The following is a 25,936-nucleotide window of genomic DNA, read 5'->3' on the forward strand; positions in this document are numbered from 1 at the left end:
TTCATCATGTAACACTATCCCTGGGGTCTGACTCATCATTTAACACTATTCCTGGGGTCTGTATCATCATGTAACACTATCCCTGGGGTTTGTATCATCATGTAACACTATCCCTGGGTTCTGTATCATCATGTAACACTATCTCTTTGGTCTGTCTCATCATGTTACATTATGTCGGGGGTCTGTTTCATCATGTAACACTATTCCTGGGGTCTGACTCATCATGTAACACTATCCCTGGGATCTGTCACATCATGTAACACTATCCCTGGGTTCTGTATCATCATGTAACACTATTCCTGGGGTCTATCTCATCATGAAACATTATCCCTGGGGTCTGTCTCATCATGTAACACTATCCCTGAGGTCTGTTTCATCATGTAACACTATTCCTGGGGTCTGACCTATCATTTAACACTATCCCTGGGGTCTGTATCATCATGTAACACTATCCCTGGGGTTTGTATCATCATGTAACACTATCCCTGGGTTCTGTATCATCATGTAACACTATCTCTTTGGTCTGTCTCATCATGTTACATTATGTCGGGGGTCTGTTTCATCATGTAACACTATTCCTGGGGTCTGACTCATCATGTAACACTATCCCTGGGATCTGTCACATCATGTAACACTATCCCTGGGTTCTGTATCATCATGTAACATTATCCCTGGGGTCTATCTCATCATGAAACATTATCCCTGGGGTCTGTCTCATCATGTAACACTATCCCTGAGGTCTGTTTCATCATGTAACACTATTCCTGGGGTCTGACTCATCATTTAACACTATCCCTGGGTTCTGTGTCATCAAGTTACATTATCCCTGGGGTCTGACTGATCATTTAACACTATCCCTGGGTTCTGTATATATCATCATGTAACACTATCTGTAGGGTCTGTCTTATCTTGTTACACTATTCCTTGGTTCTGAATCATCACGTAACCCTATTTCTGGGGTCTGTCTCATCATGAAACATTATCCCTGGGGTATTTCTCATCATGTTACACTATCTCTGGGGTCTTTCTCATCACTTAACACTATCCCTGCGGTCTGTCTCATCATGAAACATTATCCCTGGGGTCTGTCTCATCATGAAACATTATCCCTGGGGTCTATATCATCATGTAACATTATCCCTGGGGTCTGTCACATCATGTAACACTATCCCTGGGGTCTGTCACATCATGTAACACTATTCCTGGGGTCTGTATCATCATGTTACACTATCCCTGGGGTCTATATCATCATGTAACATTATCCCTGGGGTCTGTCTCATCATGTAACACTATTCCTGGGGTCTGTATCATCATGGTACACTATCCCTGGGGTCTATATCATCATGTAACATTATCCCTGGGGTCTGTCTCATCATGTAACACTATCCCTGGGGTCTGTCTCATCATGTAACACTATCCCTGGGGTCTGTATCATCATGTAACACTATCCCAGGGGTCTGTCACATCATGTAACACTATCCCCAGGGGTCTGTCTCATCATGTTACACTATCCCAATGGGTCTGTCTCATCTTGAAACACTATCCCCAGGGGTCTGTCTCATTATGTAACACTATAACAGGGATCTGTCTCATCATGTTACACTATCCCAGGGGTCTGTCTCATCATGAAACACTATCCCTTGGGTCTGTCTCATCATGTAACACTATCCCTTGGGTCATTGTCATCATGTAACACTATCTCTCGGGTCTTTCTCATCATGTTACACTATCCCTGGGGTCTATATCATCATGTTACATTATCCCTCGGGTCTGTCTCATCATGTAACACTATTCCTGGGGTCTGTATCATCATGTAACACTATCCCTGGGGAATGTTTCATCATGTAACACTATTCTTGGGGTCTGTATCATCATGTTACATTATCCCTCGGGTCTGTCTCATCATGTAACACTATAACAGGGGTCTGCATCATCATGATTAAAACTATCCCTGGGGTCTGTCTCATCATGTAACACTATCCCTTGGGTCAGTGTCATCATGTAACGTTACTATCCCTGGGGTCTGGCTCATCATGTAACACTATCCCTCGGGCCTTTCTCATCATGTAACACTATCCCTTGGGTCAGTGTCATCATGTAACGTTACTATCCCTGGGGTCTGTCTCATCATGTAACACTATCCCTTGGGTCAGTGTCATCATGTAACACTATTCATTGGGTCTGTATCATCATGTAACACTATTCCTTGGGTCTATCCCATCATTTTACAGTAAAGTATCCACAGGTATCTGTCTCATTATTTTACTTACACCTTTCCACTGATAATTGACATTTCTCACTTTTGTGACCTATTGTGGTTTTTACCCCAAGACAGAGTCCTGTAGTGGTTTAGAAATGGCCTCAAATGTTGCCAAATTTTGCCTTGTAAGCATGAAATTTTTATGATAAAACAGAAAATTTAGTAAATCTAGATTCAAGATATTAAGGGGCATCCTTTGTTTATGGTGATTTAAATTTGATTAATGTGAATAATCGACAAATTGTAATAGACAGTTTATACCATGTTTTATCTTAAGTTATATGTATAATACACTTTGCGCACAGAGCACAGTCACAAAGACTAAGGATTTTGTTTCTGCTATTGGTTTGAGAAGCTGAAATATTAGTTGTTTTGTGTTGGCTAAGTAACAATGACAAAGAGACTTTATGGTCAGTGCTTTGTTTTCAAAACTGTTAATCTATAGGTAGTAAAATGTCACGGTATATAACCATTCTTTTACTGATTAACTTGATATTAACAAACCCTTAAGACATTATCGGCTATATATTCACATCATATTACATTCAAACAGGTTCTCCCTATAAGTTTGTTTCACTGAGAAACGTGTCACTATATATAATTTGTATTTGCATAACATTTTCTATTGTTACAAATTGGTTAATTTGCTAGAAATTCCTTCCTCTATAAATATAACTCCTTAAAAAATAACTGCCATCATAAGCCAAGAACATGTACGAAGATCACCAAACCTCTCATCTAATTGTGTTTTATAATGGCTGTTGTACAAATTACGGAAGTGTTGGGTGTGTGATGGTTCTGTAGACGGTGAGGCCAGACTGTCTCCCACTGACTTCCTGTGTTTGTGATGAGCTAAAGACGCAGTGCACAGGAACCACTGGCAACAATTTAAGCTCAAAGATGATTGAGATTGCATAAAACATCCAGGTCAGAACATTTCTTGTCTCCAGCTGTGACAGACAATGCTTCTTATGACTTATGATGTACATGTCAGGGCTCTCATCAGGAAAAATGATTGGTTGTAACAGCCTACTGACCGCTTTGTATACATATCACTTAACTCAGGGTTTTATCAATATCAGGGTTCAATTATAGAACAACTAAAGACAATCCAGAAATACCATCAATTATTTACACAACACCATACAACATTTAAACAGTATCACACACTATACAAAAATACTGCAAGCCATACCTGCAAGCATCACATACCATGGACAGAGCACTACAAACCATTTACCAAAAACCTGACCATCTATACAGCACTATACAAACCATTTACAAAAGACCACATACTTTTTACACAAAATCACAAACCATTTACATGTCATTGATAAAGCAGGGATTCAGCTAGTGCTAAAATCCTGCGACAGTATATATTGAGAAACAGTGTATACATATATATACATGTAAGGCAATAGTAGGAATAAAGTAACTATACTTAAACACTGCTGTGTTAAACACCAATTAAATTCTGCTGTAGCTTCACATCACAGGGACAGCAACAACAGCCATTTATGTCAGTAATAATAACAACACAGTGTTTGAGTTCTAGATTGTATTAAGGAGCTACTAAAGGAACATGATACTGNCATACCATCAACCCTGTACCACAAAAGACTTACATAAAACCCCAAACCATGTACATTGTACATATTACCAAACAGCTAGTTTACATAATGGTATGAACCATTTAAACATCATCATTTAGACAGCACCACAATCATTTTCTCTGTTGGCATGCTTAGAATAACCCTTGCTAAGACTCAATTACTAAAGATAATGTCTCTATAAGAATTGGCTGATGGTTTCCTGACTTCCTTCCAAAAGATTGTTTGAATAAGCCATATGTCCTATACAGTACATGCACTCTACTCCTACTTTGTCATACATCCATACCAATCCATGCACTTTGCTGATCCAGGTCGATGGCTGTGACCTAGAGTGCGGTGACCCAGATGACACTTTGTAAAGTTTTACAGTGGAAAGCGGTGTAATGGACTTACTCTCATCAGTGATCGCCTTCAGATTAACAGCACATCCGACAATCACGTAATTAAATGTTTTCCTTCAAAAGTGTTCATGTTGTATCTTTATTAAGGTAACTCCATTCAAAACACCTTCTGTTCTGGTTAAGATTACCATCAACTTGGAATATATTAGTGTTAGTAGTATTTTGAAATATTTGGTTAATAGTGTAGTGGAACCGGACTGGTCAATCTACAGGTAACTCAATTGGTTAGAGCATAGGTATTACGGGTTTGGAGGTCATGGGTTCAAATCCTGGTCTGGTGTGCATTCACTTCTGATTCCTAGCTGTCAGCATGTGAAGACTGTTTTTAGGACCCTTCAATCAGAAAGTGTGGGTGCTATATTGTCATCTTGCTTTGACATTTAACAGCAAGCACTGCAATAAAAAAATCTCCTCTTGTTGTGTTTCTACTGTGAATCCCCTGAATTGGAGGTAGATAAGCAAATTGTTTTGGAAAATTTAATAGGAAGCAGGTGAATCATCTTCCATATTTGAAGTAATTTTCAAGTTTTCAAGCAAAATCCCATCCCTGACACCCCTTTTTGTATATCGATAGTTATAATGTGTTTTGTTGTGTTTTTTTATTTTGAATATTTCAGGATTGGAATCCATACCAGCAGCACTTAATCTTACTTCTAATGACAGTCTGTAAGGCAGACTTTCACTTGAGACAACAGAATATGCTAACAAGTACTGGAATCTTAAAGGAATGTTTTCACTATCTAACAGCATTTGAGTAGAAATTCCTCCACCAAACCTCCATCTTAATCCTAGCTGTTTTGTGGTTGAAGCTTTCGCAATCATATGTGATATAGTAGTATTTGAATTTATTGGTTTTTTTTTGTCTTTTATTTCATAAATCATTCTCTTCATTTATATTCCATATGAAATGTATCTTGAATTGCGATGCATTTTACATAATAATAGTTGTTTAAATTTTGATTATTGAAAGCAAAAGTAAAAATACACAAAGAAAAACCAAAATTCCAAGAGCCAAATTTTGAACCTTATCCACTGTCAATTATACCCTTTACCAGATATGGTAACATGGAATTATAAATGAAAGGGAAGTAACTCTAAGGTAAGAAAATGTCCTTAATGTTGCTTTATTTGGTAGCCAAATGTCATAAATTAGTAATGTTACAAATGGTTCTATAGGCACCTTTCCATTTTTCGCTGTATTCTATATCTGATTGGGAACACTTTATACACAGATTTAGACACAGATTTTTCATTCTTTTCTTTTATAATTATAAAAAATCTGATGAATGGATCTCCATCACATATAATTATTTTATTATTCCTGCGTAACTGACTTTTGTTGTGAGGTCATCTATCCACAGAAAGGTATTAAATCATTTTGTTATAAGTGAGCATGCTACTAAACAGGACATGATTATTATTTTGTAGTACATCAATGACTGCTAACTACTAAACAGGGCATTATTAGCTCACCTGGCCCAAAGGACCAAGTGAGCTTATGGCATTGTGCGGCGTCCGGCGTCCGTCCGGCGTCAACTTTTTACTTTAAACAACTTCTTCTCAGTAACCTAAAGGCCTAGGGTAATGATATTTGGCCAGAAGCATGCTGGGATGAAGGGCTTCCAAGTTTGTTCAAATAAATGACCTTCATCTATTTTCAAGGTCACAGGGGTCAAATACATTAAAATCTTTCAGCAACTTCTTCTGAATAACCAAGAGGCCTAGAGTGTTGATATTTGGCCAGTAACATGCTGGGATGAAGACCTACCAAGTTTGTTCAAATGAATGACCTTGATTTGTTTTCAAGTTCACTGGGGTCAAACATGTTAAAAACATTTAAGCAACTTCTTCTGAATAACCAAGAGGCGTAGAGTGTTGATATTTGGCCAGTAACATGCTGGGATGAAGACCTACCAAGTTTGTTCAAATGAATGACCTTGATTTATTTTCAAGTTCACTGGGGTCAAACATGTTAAAAACATTTAAACAACTTCTTCTGAATAACCGAGAGGCCTAGGGTGATGATATTTGGCCAGTAACATGCTTGGATGAAGGGTTACCAAGTTTGTTCAAATAAATGACCTTGACTTACATTCAAGGTCACAGGGGTCAACTATGTTAAAAACATTTAAACAACTTCTTCTGAATAACCGAGACAGCTAGGGTGATGATATTTGGCCAGTAACATGCTGGGATGAAGGGCTACCAAGTTTGTTCAAATAAATGACCTTGATTTATATTCAAGGTCACGGGGGTCAAATATGTTTAAAACCTTTAAACAACTTCTTCTGAATAACTGAGAGGCCTAGGGTGATGATATTTGGCCAGTAACATGCTNTCAATGACTGCTAACTACAGAACAGGACATGATTATTATTTCGTAGTACATCAATGACTGCTAACTAACTGAACAGGACATGATTATTATTTTGTAGTACATCAATGACTGTTAACTACAGAACAGGACATGATTATTATTTTGTAGTACATCAATGACTGCTAACTACTGAACAGGACATGATTATTATTTTGTAGTACATCAATGACTAGCAACTACTGAACAGAGAGGTCTGTACGTGAAGTTATCAAACAGTTCATCTATTTATTTATTATTATTATTATTATTTTTGTTTTAAATAATCTGAATTTAATGAAATAATTAAATATGGATTATAACTAATACAGATTTGATTTAAATAATATAAAAAAGATGTGGTTTCCTGTGTTATGGATTATATGCTAACTTTAGATTACTGAAACCTTTGTTACCGTTAACATCATGACGTATCAGACATTCTGTCCACAAATGTTAATTTCACAGAAAATCTGCAGAAAGTCCTCTTTAATCTGACATTTGGAAAATATCAAATGTTTGGAAAAACTCCAGATGTTGTCAAACAGAAATTCAATAATTTGTCAATCTGTGTTGAATCTGAAACAAACACATTTCATGCATATATTCATGGTTTTCGAACCAAGTCAGTATTTTTTATATTCTTAGTGATTGTGTTTTTAAATCGACCGTCTTTTCAGTTGCCATAGCAGTTTTAATGAATTCCTATTTTTTCTTTGTACAATATTATTTCATGTACTTTTGGTTAAGTTTCATGAAAATAACAACTGAAATTCTCGGTGAAGGAGAGGTTATATTTTTGGGAAGAATGAGTAAAATCAGGAAAAAAACAGTTTCAATATTTTACTTGTATTACAATAATAAAATTTACAAAAGTGTACCACCAACTATTTGATTTATTGATAACAGATTTGATATTTATCACAAAGGTTTCACTGACATAATTGGGAAATACAGACTTACTGCAACACTGATTGGCTGGTTTTATAGGTTTCATATTGGTACAGAGTACTGTCACGGTGACAAAGAAAATAACGGTTTTTTAAGACATATTTCAAACTATCACATCTTTGAAACATATCTAATTATCCTCTGATATTGTCTTTTGACAGCATGTGTATCAAAATAAGTGTTCATCATCATTTGAGAGAGCAAGAGCTAATAAAACAAATGGAATTCTGTAATTATACTTTGAGCTGATGTGTTGGCATGCTGACAGGTTGTGAGAAAACTGTCACAAAAGCTAAATCTATAGACTCCTTCTTTAAATGTAAGCCATATTTCATACAAATCTATATTATAGTTGTGATTAATAGGACACAAAAATATCACCGCCTGTCTTTGTGAGTAGATCCATGTTCCTATAGCGGAGAGTGCTTCTGTCAAAACCTCCAATCCCCTACTTACCTCTGTCTATTTTACTATAAAATATTACAAAAACTTATCACTGTGGAATACAATACAGTATTACAAAACTAATCACAACTTCACAGGAGTTAACATACATACCGACACTGGTGACATACTGTAGGTATCACATCTTTCGATCTATGAAGATTTTTCTCTTCATTCAACCTTAACTGCACTCTTATGAAACAACACTCAAACAAGACACCACTTTGATGAAACAACACTCAAACAAGACACCACTTTGATGAAACAACACTCAAACAAGACACCACTTTGATGAAACAACACTCAAACAAGACACCACTTTGATGAAACAACACTCAAACAAGAAGCAACTCTTACAAAACAACACTAAAACAAAACACCACTATGATGAAAAAAACACTCAATCAAGAAACCACTATGATGAAACAACACTCAGACAATAAACCACTCTGATGAAACAATACTCAATCAAGAAACCACTATGATGAAACAACACTCAAACAAGAAACCACTATGATGAAACAACACTCATACAAGAAACCACTCTTACAAAACAACTCTCAAGCAAGAAACCGCTATGATGAAACAATTAACACTCAAACAAGACACCACTTTGATGAAACAACACTCAAACAAAAAAACACTGATGAAACAACACTCATACAAGAAACCACTCTTACAAAACAACACTCAATCAAGAAACCACTCTTACAAAACAACACTCAAACAAGAAACCACTATGATGAAACAACACTCAAACAAGAAATCACTGATGAAACAACACTCATACAAGAAACCACTCTTACAAAACAACACTCAATCAAGAAACCACTCTTACAAAACAACACTCAAACAAGAAACCACTCTGGTGAAACAACACTCAAACAAGAAGCAGTTTTTCTGAAACACTAACCCATAGTAACAATTCAAACAACAAAAGACTAATAAAACAACTTCAAGAATAAACCATTTTAATGGATCCCAGCTCAGACATGAAACCACTCTAATGAAACAACACTCAAACAAGGAACCACTCTGGTGAAACAACACTCAAGCAAGAAAACACTCATATGAAACAATACACAAAGAGACCACCAAATGGGAATTATCTAATGAAACAACACCAGCAAAAGGAAAATCTTTTGGGACATCACTCCAACAAGAACTGTCCAATTAATGCAAAAATCCAACAAGAAACCACTCTTATGAATCCCCATTCAGACAAGAAACCACTCTTATGAATCCCCACTCAGACAAGATACCACTCATACGAATCCCCACTCTAATGAAGGCAAGAGTAAATCCCATTTACAGATACCCTGATCTAGACAGGTTACCTTCCTAGTAAGACCACAACAGTAAAATCCATCTCAAAAGCCATTTCATGTAAGACCACTTTTGTAAACACTGGCTAGACAGACCACTGTTGATACAGACCGTTATCTAGCTTACTTTTAGACCAACATACATGTCTGTACAGATGAACAGGAACCCTCCAGTGGGTCGGCACCTGGTCGACAATATCATCCTCAGCAATACCAGTCACAGACAGTGAAACCAATTTACTTTTCTTGGGTCATAACTACTGCATAAGGGCTGACTTATTTTCCTATATAACCAGCTGTAATAACCATTAGGGAGAGGTGTCGTAAAATTCTACACTTAAACCATTTTTCTCAAAGTGACCATTTAAAGGTCACTTTAAAAAGTTCAAATTGCACTAACAGAGGTTAACTGTACTCTCCAGTGCCTGAGGGCATAAAACTGTTGGAGCAGCAAACGAAGAGCCATTTGCTGACAGAGCAATAGAGATACAAATGGGCAGCATCAGGTGATGGTTGCTGAGTCTACAAGACATAGCTGTGTGGTGACATGAAATCAGATTAACTACAGAAACAGCCATAATAGCACCTCCTGTCACCAGCACCCAACTCCAGGGCCAGCCTTCAAAGCACACACAAGCCTCCACATCTTCTTTTACCACAAATATCTAAATACAAATACATCTATAAATCTTGAAAAAACAACAACTAAACGTTGGGTATGAATTCAATTCTACACAGTTAATGGGAAGTTGATATTTTACTAGATTTTGCTCCCGGACTTTTCAAAAACCATTTGAAGTTAAAAGTTATTTGTAGGTTGGACTAACCATTGTCTCCAAAGCTTATTGCAAACAGACACATTTTACAGATCTCCCTTTTGTAAAAAGACAAACTTAGAAGCACTAACAGTAACAGCAGAGCAAATAAGCATGAAGGTGACCTTTGTCAGGACATTAAACTCAAAAACTCCAGCACATCAGCCACCAACTGACTTTCTCAATAAATCTCACTTTGCTGATGTCTACAACAACTTCCTAGGAAATCTCCAACCCAAGAGAGGACTAACAATTCACAGTCACTTCTAATTAGAATGAAACTCTTTTTGAACACATCAATTCTTTATAGGGTCAGAGGTCATTGTATGGATAATGTTAAACCTCTGGAGATCGTGAGAAACATTCCACCAACTTTGGTTTTGTGACGTTTTTCCTCTAAGATAACAATCTCTGCTGATTCTTAAACTTCCGCAGGCATAAACGTATGTTAACCTAAGAAGTAAGGTCTAATGCTGTATGCTGCTGTGAAGGTTATTAGTAGGTATAATGCTGTATGCTGCTATGAAGATTAACAGTAGGTATAATGCTGTATGCTGCTATGAAGGTTAACAGTAGGTATAATGCTGTATGCTGCTGTGAAGGTTAACAGTAGGTATAATGCTGTATGCTGCTGTGAAGGTTAACAGTAGGTATAATGCTGTATGCTGCTGTGAAGGTTAACAGTAGGTATAATGCTGTATGCTGCTGTGAAGGTTAACAGTAGGTATAATGCTGTATGCTGCTGTGAAGGTTAACAGTAGGTATAATGCTGTATGCTGCTGTGAAGGTTAACAGTAGGTATAATGCTGTATGCTGCTGTGAAGGTTAACAGTAGGTATAATGCTGTATGCTGCTGTGAAGGTTAACAGTAGGTATAATGCTGTATGCTGCTGTGAAGGTTAACAGTAGGTATAATGCTGTATGCTGCTGTGAAGGTTAACAGTAGGTATAATGCTGTATGCTGCTGTGAAGGTTAACAGTAGGTATAATGCTGTATGCTGCTGTGAAGGTTAACAGTAGGTATAATGCTGTATGCTGCTGTGAAGGTTAACAGTAGGTATAATGCTGTATGCTGCTGTGAAGGTTAACAGTAGGTATAATGCTGTATGCTGCTGTGAAGGTTAACAGTAGGTATAATGCTGTATGCTGCTGTGAAGGTTAACAGTAGGTATAATGCTGTATGCTGCTGTGAAGGTTAACAGTAGGTATAATGCTGTATGCTGCTGTGAAGGTTAACAGTAGGTATAATGCTGTATGCTGCTGTGAAGGTTAACAGTAGGTATAATGCTGTATGCTGCTGTGAAGGTTAACAGTAGGTATAATGCTGTATGCTGCTGTGAAGGTTAACAGTAGGTATAATGCTGTATGCTGCTGTGAAGGTTAACAGTAGGTATAATGCTGTATGCTGCTGTGAAGGTTAACAGTAGGTATAATGCTGTATGCTGCTGTGAAGGTTAACAGTAGGTATAATGCTGTATGCTGCTGTGAAGGTTAACAGTAGGTATAATGCTGTATGCTGCTGTGAAGGTTAACAGTAGGTATAATGCTGTATGCTGCTGTGAAGGTTAACAGTAGGTATAATGCTGTATGCTGCTATGAAGATTAACAGTAGGTATAATGCTGTATGCTGCTGTGAAGGTTAACAGTAGGTATAATGCTGTATGCTGCTATGAAGGTAAACAGTAGGTATAATGCTGTATGCTGCTATGAAGATTAACAGTAGGTATAATGCTGTATGCTGCTGTGATGGTTAACAGCAGGTATAATGCTGTATGCTGCTATGAAGATTAACAGTAGGTATAATGCTGTATGCTGCTGTGATGGTTAACAGTAGGTATAATACTGTATGCTACTGTGAAAGTAAACAGCAAAATTAAGATGTAAGGTCTAATGGCTTTTACTGCTGTGAACAGAAAGTTTGTCGAAGATGTTGCTTTAGTGATGTAGCCTAGCACTGCCTAGTGCTGTTGTCCTAGAGATGTAGCCTGGTGCTGTTGTTGCTCTAGAGATGTAGCCTAGTACTGTTGTTGCTCTAGAGATGTAGCCTGGTGCTGTTGTTGTTCTAGAGATGTAGCCTAGTACTGTTGTTGCTCTAGAGATGTAGCCCAGTACTGCTGCTGCTCTAGATATGTAGCCTAGTGCTGTTCTTGTCCTATCCTAGAGATGAAGCCTGGTGTTGTTGTTGTCCCATCCTAGAGATTTAGCCTGGTGCTGCTGTTGCTTTAAGGATGTAGCCTAGTGCTGTTGTTGTCCTATCCTAGAGATGAAGCCTGGTGTTGTTGTTGTCCCATCCTAGAGATTTAGCCTGATGCTGTTGTTGCTTTAAGGATGTAGCCTAGTGCTGTTTTTGTCCTAGAGATGTAGCCTAGTGTTGTTGTTGTCCTAGAAATGTAGCCTAGTGTTGTTGTTGTCCTAGAGATGTAGCCTAGTGCTGTTGTTGCTCTAGAGATGAAGCTCTTGCTGTTGTTGCTTTAGAAATGTAGCTTGGTGTTGTTGTTGCCCTAAAGATGATTCCTAGTGCTGTTGTTGCTTAAGAGACGGACCTAGTGTTGTTGTCCTACAGATGTAGCCTAGTGCTATTGTTGCTCTAGAATTGACTCCTAGTGCTGTTGTTGTCCTAGAGATTCTAGCCTGGTTCTGTTGTTGCTTTAAAGATGTAGTCTAGTGTTGTTACTCTAGAGATGTAGCCTAGTGCTGTTGTTGCTCTAGAGATGTAGCCTAGTGCTGGTTCTCCTCTTGAGATGTATCCTAGTGCTGTTGTTGTTCTAAAGATGTAGTCTAGTGCTATTGTTGCTCTAGAAATGTAGCCTAGTGCTGTTGTTGCCCTAGAGATGTAGCCTAGTGCTGTTTTTGTCCTAGAGATGTAGCCTAGTGTTGTTGTTGTCCTAGAGATGTAGCCTAGTGCTGTTTTTGTCCTAGAGACGTAGCCTAGTGTTGTTTTTGTCCTAGAGATGTAGCCTAGTGCTGTTGTTGCTCTAGAGATGCAGCCTAGTGCTGTTGTTGCTCTAGAGATGTAGCCTAGTGCTGGTTCTACTCTTGAGATGTATCCTAGTGCTGTTGTTGTTCTAAAGATGTAGTCTAGTGCTATTGTTGCTCTAGAAATGTAGCCTAGTGCTGTTGTTGCCCTAGAGATGATTCCTAGTGCTGTTGTTGCTTAAGAGATGGCCCTAGTGTTGTTGTTGTCCTACAGATGTAGCCTAGTGCTATTGTTGTCCTAGAGTTGACTCCTAGTGCTGTTGTTGTCCTAGAGATTCTAGCCTGGTGCTGTTGTTGCTGTAAAGATGTAGTCTAGTGTTGTTACTCTAGAGTTGTAGCCTAGTGCTGTTGTTGCTCTAGAGATGTAGCCTAGTGCTGTTGTTGTCCTATCCTAGAGATGAAGCCTGGTGTTGTTGTTGTCCTATCCTAGAGATTTAGCCTGGTGCTGTTGTTGCTGTAAAGATGTATGCTAGTGCTGTTTTTGTCCTAGAGATGTAGCCTATTGCTGTTGTTGCTTTAGAGTGACTCCTAGTGCTGATGTGCTCTTGAGATGTAGCCTAGTGATGTTGTTGCCCTAGAGATGATTCCTAGTGCTGTTGTTGCTTAAGAGACGGGCCTAGTGTTGTTGTTGTCCTACAGATGTAGCCTTGTGCTGTTATTGATCTAGAAATGACTCCTAGTGCTGTTGTTGTCCTAGATATTCTAGCCTGGTGCTGTTGTTACTGTATAGATGTAGTCTAGTGTTGTTACTCTAGAGTTGTAGCCTAGTGCTGTTGTTGCTCCAGAGATGTAGCCTAGTGCTGTTGTTGTCCTATCCTAGAGATTTAGCCAGGTGCTGTTGTTGCTGTAAAGATGTATCCTAGTGCTGTTTTTGTCCTAGAGATGTAGCCTAGTGCTGTAGTTGTCCTAGAAATGTAACCTAATGCTGTTTTTGTCCTAGAGATGTAACCTAGTACTGTTTTTGCTCTATAGATGTAGCCTAGTGCTGGTTCTGCTCTAGAGATGTAGCCTAGTGCTGGTTCTGCTCTATAGATATAGCCTAGTGCTGGTTCTGTTCTAGAGATGTTGCCTAGTGCTGTTGTTGTCCTAGAGATGTAGCCTAGTGCTGTTGTTGCTCTAGAAATGTTGTCTAGTGCTGTTGTTGCTCTAGACACTAGAGATAAGGCCTAGTGTTGTTGTTGTCCTAGAGATGTTGTGTAGTGCTGTTTTTGCTCTATAGACATAGCCTAGTGCTGGTTCTGTTCTAGAGATGTAGCCTAGTGCTGTTTTTGCTCTATAGATGTAGCCTAGTGCTGTTTTTGCTCTATAGATATAGCCTAGTGCTGGTTCTGATCTATAGATATAGCCTAGTGCTGGTTCTGTTCTAGAGATGTAGCCTAGTGCTGGTTCTGCGCTATAGATATAGCCTAGTGCTGTTTTTGCTCTATAGATGTTGCCTATTGCTGGTTCTGCTCTAGAGATGTAGCCTAGCGCTGGTTCTGTTCTAGATATGTAGCCTAGTGCTGGTTCTGCTCTATAGATATAGCCTAGTGCTGTTTTTGCTCTATAGATGTTGCCTAGTGCTGGTTCTGCTCTAGAGATGTAGCCTAGTGCTGGTTCTGTTCTAGATATGTAGCCTAGTGCTGGTTCTGCTCTATAGATATAGCCTAGTGCTGGTTCTGTTCTAGAGATGTAACCTAGTGCTGTTTTTGTCCTAGAGATGTAGCCTAGTGCTGTTGTTGTCCTAGAGATGTAGCCTAGTGCTGTTGTTGCTCTAGAAATGTTGTCTAGTGCTGTTGTTGCTCTAGACACTAGAGATAAGGCCTAGTGTTGTTGCTGTCCTAGAGATGTTGTGTAGTGCTGTTGTTGCTCTAGAGATGTAGCCTAGTGCTGGTTCTACTCTTGAGATGTATCCTAGTGCTTTTGTTACTATTGAGTTGTAGAATTAAATGCTAGTTTAAAGACATTAGTGAGGTCTGGTAGTCTTTGTGACTTAAATTAGAGAGATTTTGACTTGAGCTGCTTCTGAAACATCAGAGCTCTTGAGGTGTAGATTTTAGTGCTGTTTCTGACACCTCTGCTTTCTCATGGTTTCTGGGAGCAAGAGGGAACTCCCAAGCTGACATTGTACAAAGCAGTGTGTAATCCCTATCTCTACAGAAGCTTTTAGACACAGGTTAAGTCCCTATAAGTAAACTGCTAAATTTATTTATAAATCTTTAGTTAGACATGTAAATGTGACGTTAAAATTTAGTCTAAAAGATTTAGCCTAAAATATTTCATCGTTTAGACATCAGCCTTGCACCTACAGCCGGGAAATGACTATTCTCATTGCAATTTGCTCAGGAAATAGATATACATGGATATACACAACCCATTATCTTAGAAAGCAATGAGAATAGTCATTTCAAATCTGCTCCTCTGAGTATTGTAACAGCATTTTAGATTACCTATCCAATCAGGCTCTGCCTGTAAAAGGCTGCACTCTACTTCAAAGGGGTACAGGACGACTAGTCAATGACTGAGGAAAGCAAAGAGTTGCTGCAATTTTTTAATTAATGAAAAGATCTCTAATATTTTTAACCTCATTAAATAATAGTCACAAAATTGAGCATATATTTATACACAACTAAGGATCAAGATGAACCCAACGTGAAATTTGAGAAATATAATTCTCCCTGTATTTCTTGAGAAATACTGATCATAAACAAACTTGAACTGTCAAAATCCTTCTTCCTAAGATTGGTCCCAAAAAACCACATATACACAACATGGAAATAATATTCTTGAGATTAGTTTCAAAATTAAACATGCAAAACAAAGGAGCAAAAGGAACCTACATATGGAATTCAGGAAATGGCAATAAAAAATTGTTTAAGGACGGAAAACGGACCATGGACAAAAGGCAATTTATAACATTTGAAATGGATGACAAAGCTGACATATAACAGACTGTGCTATAAATTACCAAAATGGTGACACTTTACAACAGCTGATTTTGCCTACAGTATGACAAATAGCTACACCATATGGAAAACAAACTTTAATGTGATAAAATTAAACTGTTTCTTGAAAGTTATAAAAAAAAAAATGGAACCCAGTGTATATCTGGGCAATGAAAAAGAAACAAGAAGCCCTGCCTCTTTTGCTCACCTGAATATTTAAGCAGCCATTGCAAAATATTCTCATTAAATATTATACTGTACTACAAATATTTCACTTGAAACTTTGTCGGCTCCATCTGTTGATGCTACCAGCCAAATATTATTATATGATTCTATGCTTTTTGATTCTTCTTCAGAAGTTATTTGACATATTTTCCCCTGTGACCTTATAAGTAGGTCAAGGTAAGTTTCCCTCTCAAACTTTGTTGGCTCTATCCCAAGAAGCTACCAGTCAAATCTTATAAATCCATTCCATTTGGTTCTTCAGAACAAATCCTTTGAAATGTTGTTGACCTCTGTGACCTAAGTTGAGGTCATTTTCATTTGCAAACATAGGACAGCTCTATACCAAGAAGCCACCAGCCAAATATTATGATTCTATGCCTTTCAATTATTCAGGAGTTGTTGGCTGTTTTTGACATATTTGACCCCTGTGACCCTAAAAGTCTTCGGGCAGGTGAGCTAAAAATGGTAAATGTTATGAACCAAAAACACTAATTCTATTTTCGGAATAGAATTCATCAGTTGGGTATGAATAATAAAGGTTAAGACGTTTTTGAAAGCTTGCAATAGAAGTTTTCAATTCCTGTTTGTATTCAAAACAAACTTTGCCTTTACTAACTCTATTTATTAAGTTATCATTATTTAGTATGTAACGAAGAGAACACATAACTTTTCTCTGTGACATCACACCCTGTAACGGGCCTGGACCAATATCAGCTCTCTGGCCTTCTACCCTAGAGCCGAAATGGGTGTCTCATTATTACAGGTTCTGATATTGGAAAGGTCTGTTTTATTCTGTCCTGATTACATGTATGTAATTAGAGAGTGCCTTACAGGCCTGCAGTCTGACTGAGGACACTTAGACATTACAGTTTAACATGATAGGGGCTTCCGCTTGCATCACACATGTAATTGCTTTTCCTGATCTGAAGTCTCCTTCGTCTCTGTGGAATATATTATTGCGGCAGTTCATTTATGTGAGAAGAAAAATCAGTGACTTGAATCCCTTCGTAAGTACAAATCTTCCCTTGATTTTCTGTACAAGAAGACAGCTTATTTTGTATGCATTTTTACACCTTACTCCAAACCTTCTGATAGGCTATGTATTACAAATCGGTAGGCGGTAATTGTCTCTCATTATTTCCCCTAATGATGCCAATTTGTTCACACTTGATCCAGTAAATCTAATGTAGGCCTTGTGGGAACGTCACATAATTCAGCAGTATTACAGATCATCACTGGTAATATCTCATGCTAGATTGTCTAGGTTTATCATTAAGTTGTGATCTTGGTCTGTGATCATTCATTTTAATGGTAAGCTTGATCTTACTTTTTGATCTCACATGAGATGCAAGCTAAGCTTATGATCATTCCCTTTAAATGTGAGCATTAGATTTATGATAACCCTTTATATGTGAGCAAGATCTTGACTGCACTCTAGATGTGAAAGAGATCCATGAAAACAATTTAAATGAGGAATATATGATAACACTTTAGGAGTAGGCTAGGTTAATGAGTTAAAATGTTAATAAGATCTATGATCAAACCTTAGGTGTGAACAAGAACTATGATAACACTTTGTATTGAAAACACAGTATATAACATGGAATGTATCATTTATTGTGTTGTACATAAAGTAGATGTCTAAAACATGGAATGTATAATCTATTGTGTTGTACAGACAGTAGATGTCTTAAACATGGAATGTATCATCTATTGTGTTGTACAGACAGTAGATGTCTAAAACATGGAATGTATCATCTATTGTACATGTATTGTACACAAAGTAGATGTTAAGAACATAACAAGTGTTCAGCATGGCATTTTGTGTAGAAACTATGTAGAACACGAAAAGTCAAGATTTACACAGTTCAAAACAGAAAGGAAGCAAACACGGTCATAAGCAGACATAAATATTTAAAGCACTGAGTGTTCTGGAAACAGCAAAACTCATATATAATATCTCTATGTGCAGGAATCTGAAAAATGTCTTTGTCAAACAAGTGTTAGGTCAGTTGAATGTGGCTACTGCTTATAGACATGCCCCTATAGTATCAATGTCGCTATAGAAAGGTAAACATATTACTTATGTATAGACAGGACTTGTAGCTGTAGACAAGTATGGAATTACAGACACATTACAACAGTAACAAACCAGTTACTATAAAATTATAGACATATTACAATATATATATATATATATATAGATCTTTTACTTAAGTTACACCTATGTTACTACAGTTGTAGATATGTTAATATATCTATATACATGTCATTACAGTTAGACACATCGCTTGTTAGTTATAGACACGTTACTCTGTAGTTACAGAATATGACTCTACACATATACTATAGACTTGTTTACCTGTTACTTAAGTTATAACATGCTACTCTAAAGTTTAGACATGTTTTTTGGACCCGAAGACATGTTACTATACCCCGAAAGACATGGTTTTTTTTTTTTCAAATTTTTACATTAGTATACAATATGGTTACAATATGGGGCAAAGAAGTAATTCCAACAGTGTGGACAAGTTTAGGTTGTCAAACTTTCGGAGCGATCCGCTCCTTTTTCAAAATACAGTGAAATAGAACAGTTACATGTACATATACATCATATTACAAGAAGATATAACTGACATACTATAATTGAAAATATAGCTATTATATAAAACCAATAGTCCCCTCGGCTAAAGACAGCCAAAGGCAGCAATTAAGCTGAGAGCATCACAGACAAGGAATGCTGATGTAGAGGACCTATTCTTGCGCAAGATGCACTATCATATAAAGTGAGTCAATGAGAGATATCAAAAACGTGGAACATGTGCATGTGGAAATCTGGCCCGGTAAATGTGAAAAATCTCCAATTTGCTATGGAATGTCTCATCAGTCGCCTCTCAATACTGGGATGGATCTAACAGTCGCAGCAGGGGGTCCACACTTAGTCGCCTCTTATGGTTTGCAGGAATAATGCATGTGCCTCTTTTGGTTTGCAGGAATTATGCAAGTAATTATCAAATAAGTGAGTGCAGGAGGAATAAGTAGATGAAATGGCTGAGATACTGTATAAATCTGCAAAATTAATCTGACAACGGCTGTTGGTCACACAAGCTGACATGAAGCAGCAGGCAGGCAAGATAGCAGACCAACTGTGCAGTAATGCATCATTAGGTCAAATGCCCCCTGGAAGGAAAACGAGCGAAAGTTTAACAACCTAAATTACTTCTTTGCCCCATATAATATTTTTAAGTAATTCGTATCCTACGGACATACCTCCATTAGGATCCAGTGTTTTATGGAATTTTACCGTCTATATTACTTCTTTGACCCATACAGTTACAATATATATACATAACATGACATAACACAAACATATATATACAGACACACACTCATTCATTGTCATACAAACATCAATACAATTATCAGAAAGGAAAGGTAGGATTGTTGAAAATTTGTATTACATTTTGAATTTCTCTGTAAGAGCTGTCAGTGTGAGCGTAATCAATATTTACATTTACTCAATATAACAATTATATTTATAAACTGATAAGTTACTTATGGTAAATCAGTCGTAATTTCAAGTTTGGGTGTTTCAAAAAAGGTTTTGCCATTTGGCCCATTTTCTTTGAAACTGGTTTAAGTAGCTTTCTCCCTTACTTCTAGCAATGTATTTTTGAGTTGTACATGTATATGTATCTTTTAGTGTATTTTTCAGGGCAATAATGCAGAGTTCGTTCTTGAGGCACCTTGCTTTGTAGATATATTGTTTTATTGTAAAGATGATTATATTTTCCACTTTTCTGTTTATTCCATTCTGACGATATGTACCAAAAAGAAAAGATTTCTTATTAAATTCAAATGGAATGAATAGTGAATTCAACAAATTTTCTAAGTTTACAAGTAAGATTTGAACTTTTTCACAGTTCCATAGCGTATGCTCTATCGTTTCAATTTCTGTTTTTACAAATGTTACAATAAGGACTGTCTACTAACCCAACTTTAAATAAATATGAATTTGTTGTTAGAATATGGTGATTAACCCCAAATTGGAACCATTGCAATTTCATATTTTTTGTTACAGAAAAAGGGAGTTTAAAAATCATTTTCCAATCACCTTCATCAAATTCAAATTGTTCATCCCATTTTTTTGTTCCACTTGTATTTTATATCATTTTTACTAAGCACATTATAAAAATCTTTTGTACCTTTCTGCTTTTTAGCAAAAATTTGTAATTTTCTTGGAATAATTATGTATATAAAACGATAGTCTATTTTTGGATGGGTCAAGTAACACCGACTGCAATTAGCTCCTTTATAGCTGTAACAATTCCAAGATATTGTAAGAAATTTGCTCTAACACCATATGTTTCTCTTAATTCAAAAAAACTGTAGAAGTTGTTGTTACCCTTTATTAAGTCATTAACTACTACAACTCCTTTCCTATACCAATCTTTATAAAAAACACTATTATTATTATCTATTTTGATTTTTTCGTTAAACCATATAGGCATGTCAGAGATCTGTTTTGAATCTGGATATTTTTCCTCGAAAAAAGTAAGATTTTTCCATGCAAGAAAGTCATCTCACCAGAAAAGATTTTTTACAATTATTATGACAAAAGGAAATATAGTCTGATCCACAGTTTACAAGAAGTTTTTTTATCAATAGCTGAACTAAAAATAATTTGCCATGTTCCTGTTGTTGAGAGTAATCTTCTAATCCAAGTTAGTTTTAGTGAGTCTATAAATGATTTAATATGAATAATTTTGAGACCACTACAGAAAAGTTTTTAATAATTACATCTCTTTTAATTTTATCAATCTTACTATTCCAGAGGAAGTTATATATTTCTGTATTTATATCTCTTTGACAAATGTATTATCAGGATTTGGTAAAGCGATAAATAAGTGATTTAATTGAGAAATTAGGATAAACTTTATTATATTTATTCTCCCTATTGGTGTAAGAATTCTCCTACCCCAAAGACATGTTACTATATACCCAAAGACATGTTACTATAGACCCAAAGACATGTTACTTTATACCCAAAGACATGCTACTATAGACCCAAAGACATGTTACTTTATATCCAAAGACATGTTACTATAGACCCAAAGACATGTTACTTTAGACCCAAAGATATGTTACTATATACCCAAAGACATGTTACTTTATACCCAAAGACATATTACTTTATACCCAAAGAGATATTACTTTATACCCAAAGACATGTTACTTTATACCCAAAGACATGTTACTTTAGACCCAAAGAAAGGTTACTTTATACCCAAAGACATGTTACTTTATACACAAAGACATGTTACTATATATCCAGAGATGTTACTTTATACCCAAAGACATGTTACTATATACCCAAAGACATGTTACTTTAGACCCAAAGACAAGTTACTATAGACCCAAAGACAAGTTACTATAGAACCATTGATATGTTATTATACATGCTTCGTTGCAGCCTACTGTTTGGTGCTAAGCATGCCCTCAATATTGGTGTGTCATGCATGTAAGAGGTCAAAGCCATGCTTGTGGTACCTTGTGGTCTGTCTACTGCTCCGTCAACCTTCCCCTTCTTAACATAAAACCCAAGCGGCTCTATCCCGTGCAATCTCTTCCCTGGGGGACCTTTCTCTGAAATAAATTGGTTTCTCTGTTAAATCCAGAAATTCGTTGAAAAAAATAATGGGATATTTGAATGAATTTGATTTGTGTGGTGCAAAAATAATTTCAAAGTTGTTTCTTCAGTTCACTTAGTTTGTTTCTGTAAGACTACACTTTTCTATGTCCTGACAGAAACTGTTAACTCAACAATCATTATCGTGTTACATTTGTGATATGCCCTTGCTGTCTGGTCCTTAGAAAATAGTAGCCTGGAATTTATTTAAATTTTGACCCCATAATCAGGGATGACTTATTTCTAGGGATGATCCTTACCTATTAAACCTGTTTAACAAGAGGTAGGCATATTACTAAACACATGTTTATCACTATTACAATCTGTGTAAAATGGGGTGGACTTATCACTGAGCATAATATATATATTACACAGCAAACTTCCTCATCATGAAACAATTCCCTTTTTTAGTCTTCTACATTAATCCTGTCTTTACCAATCTTAGTGCAATTTATATCTAAATACCCTGAAATGTATAGGATTCAATAGCGAATGTTTGTGAAGTACATAGAGGTTACACAACGAGTGGTTGTTGAATATGGTATTTATTTCACTCGAGTTAGTTAATTTTCAAAAGTTACAAAAGACACGAGCTTTAGCGAGTGTCTTTCTGTAACTTTTGAAAAAAAGCTTGTGTCTTTTGTAACTTTTGAAAATTAACTAACGAGAGTGAAATAAATACCATACTCAACAACCACGAGTCGTGTGATATGTTTCTACCACAATCTCATGATCAGTCGGAAATAACATACACACATGTGTTTGTTGACAAGGCTGGCGTAGTGATATGACCCATATGAAAAAGTCACTCATTTAAAATACTCAAAAACGACTTCTTTTTTTACATAATAATTGTCAAAATTAATGTTTCGGCAACAACTTCATGAAAAAGTATAATAGATAAACGACTTTAAATATTGAGAGTAGCAGTATTGCATTAATTTATATAAATTAACCATGTACGGACTTATGCGTGTAAGCATATCGTAGAAGACGAACTCATCGCTGTCAATGTCCAAAACCATAGGCCTACGTTTCTTCTTGACGGTTCTATGGTTGACGCTTATAGTGAAAGTTCAGCCATAGTCAGGCCGTCCAAATAGCGATAACGGGGCGTTGGGAGAACGAAATATTTTCCGACACTGTGACAGATCTTGTTTTGGTTTCACGACCTGGACACGCGACGGTGTGACGTCGAAACGATATCGAGCGTCTGTAGCAATTTTGCCTGAAACTAGCCATCAAATCTTTAAGTATCATCTTTTTTTAATATTGCCTTAATAACCCCCTTTTCCGCATAACCTCACAAAGTCACCAACATTTGTCAGATGTTGATAGCAAACGACGTAAACAAAACAGCATGTGGCAAAAAGCGTGTGGAAAAAGTCGTTCCGATCAAAGTTCATCTTCTTGACCAATCAAAACTCTTGAAGGTCTTATACTACGCATGGTATATAACTCATATTTATCTAACAGTCTGCGTGTTTATACAATGATCTGAGAGTGGAATAACACAGCGTATTGTGGTAGAAAACCATTTTACCAATAGATGATTTTGTAATTTGAACATGGTCTATTTTACTTAGCCATGAACAGTGATAAAATGTTGAAATCACTGGTGAGTCCAATGTACAGCTGTCCCTCATCACAGTCACAGAAGACATTTAGTGCTGATACGACATCACAGTCACAACAGACATTTAGTGCTGATACGACATCACAGTCACAGAAGACATTTAGTGCTGATACGACAGATAACCTAACAGGAATTTCCAAAATCTGCCGAACAGTCTACATCACAGAACATCTTCCTCACTGGAAACTGAAAACACCAAAAAGTCAAAGAAAAAAATCATAAAAGTGCATTGAATTTTATTGATTCAGGAAATACTTCATTGAAGCTGATCTGAACAGGACAAAATTGGCCATACAAGTTTTTGCCTAACGAGGTAACATGTTGTCATCACCTGACATGGATCTATGTTGTCATCACCTGACATGGCTATCTGGTGTCATCACCTGACATGGCTATCTGGTGTTATCACCTGACATGGCTTTCAGTTGTCATCACCTGACATGGCACACCTGTTATATCATATGACATGGCTATCTGGTGTTATCACCTGACATGGCTTTCAGTTGTCATCACCTGACATGGCTATCTGGTGTCATCACCTGACATTGTTATCTGTTGTCATCACCTGACATGGCTATCTGGTGTCATCACCTGACATGGCTATATGTTGTCATCACCTGACATGGCCATCTCTTGTCATCACCTGACATGGCTATCTGGTGTTATCACCTGACATGGCTTTCAGTTGTCATCACCTGACATGGCTTTCAGTTGTCATCACCAACTAGATGATACTAGGTTTAAAACAGGAAGTGTAATACTGGCTTCATTCGCAAATCTGTTGAAGTAATTACACTGATCAAATTACTCCCCAGAGCAGAAATTTGCTATCAAAGAAAGCCAAAAAGTAACAGAAACGGATTAGTGTGTGTGGCATGAAAGGCTTAGGGATGGAACACATCTGGAAACTTAAAAACTATGCCTTCGTGACTTGGAGGTAATTCAAGTTGATACCAATATCCAAGTTGTCAACAGTTAAATTAGAATCCTTATCAAAGGCTGGAGTGGCTCCAATGTCTACACAGAGGGGAGATTAACTTTAGAGAAGGAAATCTTTGCAGAACCTTGAACTGGTTTGGTAAAATTTCTAGACTGCCAATAGATCAATACTGGAGTTGGAAGAAGGAGACCTGCTTTTGAGAACAGTTCACACAGTTAATTCTCACTAACAAACCTTAGGCAAACTTTACAATATTACGAAGGCTTTGTCTAGCAGATTAATAAAAAAATATCTAAAACAATTTTTACAATTTTGAGACATTCAAACAAATCCTTATAGTGTCATTTTAGTATGGTTTACCTGTGACTTCAATACATTATAAACAGATCAGTTAACATAGTAATGTGATCATATAACAGTAATTTGATCAGTTAACACAGTAATTTGATCAGTTAACACAGTAATTTGATCAGTTAACAAGTTAATTTGATCAGTTAACACAGTAATTTGATCAGTTTACAAGTTAATTTGATCAGTTAACAGTAATTTGATCAGTTAACACAGTAATTTGTTCAGTAAACAAGTAAATTTGATCAGTTAACACAGTAATTTGATCAGTTAACACAGTACAGTTAACAAGTTAATTTGATCAGTTAACACAGTAATTTGATCAGTTAACAAGTTTATTTGATCAGTAAACACAGTAATTTGATCAGTTAACAAGTTAATTTGATCAGTTAACATTTGATCCATTGACATTTATAATCATTAAAAATATTTGTAATGCTTTGTTCCTTTATTCTCTTTGAGTATCTTTTTAATGCATTCCAGGGTTTAATGCCTAATCACCGGTGATTTTAACAGTTCATCAACATTATTAACAAGAGATTCCAGAAGGATAAATAGTTTTAAAATCTTCATTAGTTCTGTACGTTTGGTTTGGTCTCCTTATCTCTCATCTTTTCTCTTATCTGTTGCTTCTCCTATCTGTTGCTTCTCTTATCTGTTGCTTCTCCTGTTGCTTCTCCTATCTGTTGCTTCTCCTATTTGTTGCTTCTCCTATCTGTTGCTTCTCTTATCTGTTGCCTTTGTTGTCTTGTCAATAGTAAATGTATTTTACAAGAGACGTAAATCTTGAATGCTCAAAATCTATGATGACTCCCTTGTGACATCTTTTAGCTTTCCCGATCGGACACAAAATGAAACATTTACAACAAGATCTAGAGGAACAAGGGGAACCTTCATATGAAATTTGAGAAAGATCAAATCAGTACTTCTTGAGTGATAGTGATTATAAAAATTGTTTAAGGACAAACGACGGATGGACCGACGACAGGCAATTTGAATATAGCTGATAGTGTGCTAAAAAGGGATAAGGGTGATC

General features: G+C 36.7%; 1 protein-coding gene across 3 annotated transcripts in view; it reads right to left on the reverse strand.

The window, feature by feature from the left end:
- The window catches only part of LOC110453290 (tolloid-like protein 1), a 201,343-nt gene that overhangs the window by 95,726 nt on the left and 79,681 nt on the right, over positions 1 to 25,936 (reverse strand). For all 3 annotated transcript variants that reach the window (XM_021502180.1, XM_021502179.1, XM_021502178.1), the window contains exon 3: positions 21,838 to 21,933. In XM_021502180.1, coding sequence (XP_021357855.1) covers positions 21,838 to 21,933 — 96 coding nt within the window. The remainder of the gene's footprint in view (positions 1 to 21,837; positions 21,934 to 25,936) is intronic.

This window comes from Mizuhopecten yessoensis, unplaced genomic scaffold (genome assembly GCF_002113885.1).
Source record: "Mizuhopecten yessoensis strain PY_sf001 unplaced genomic scaffold, ASM211388v2 scaffold7251, whole genome shotgun sequence".
Taxonomy (NCBI): Eukaryota; Metazoa; Mollusca; class Bivalvia; order Pectinida; family Pectinidae; genus Mizuhopecten; species Mizuhopecten yessoensis.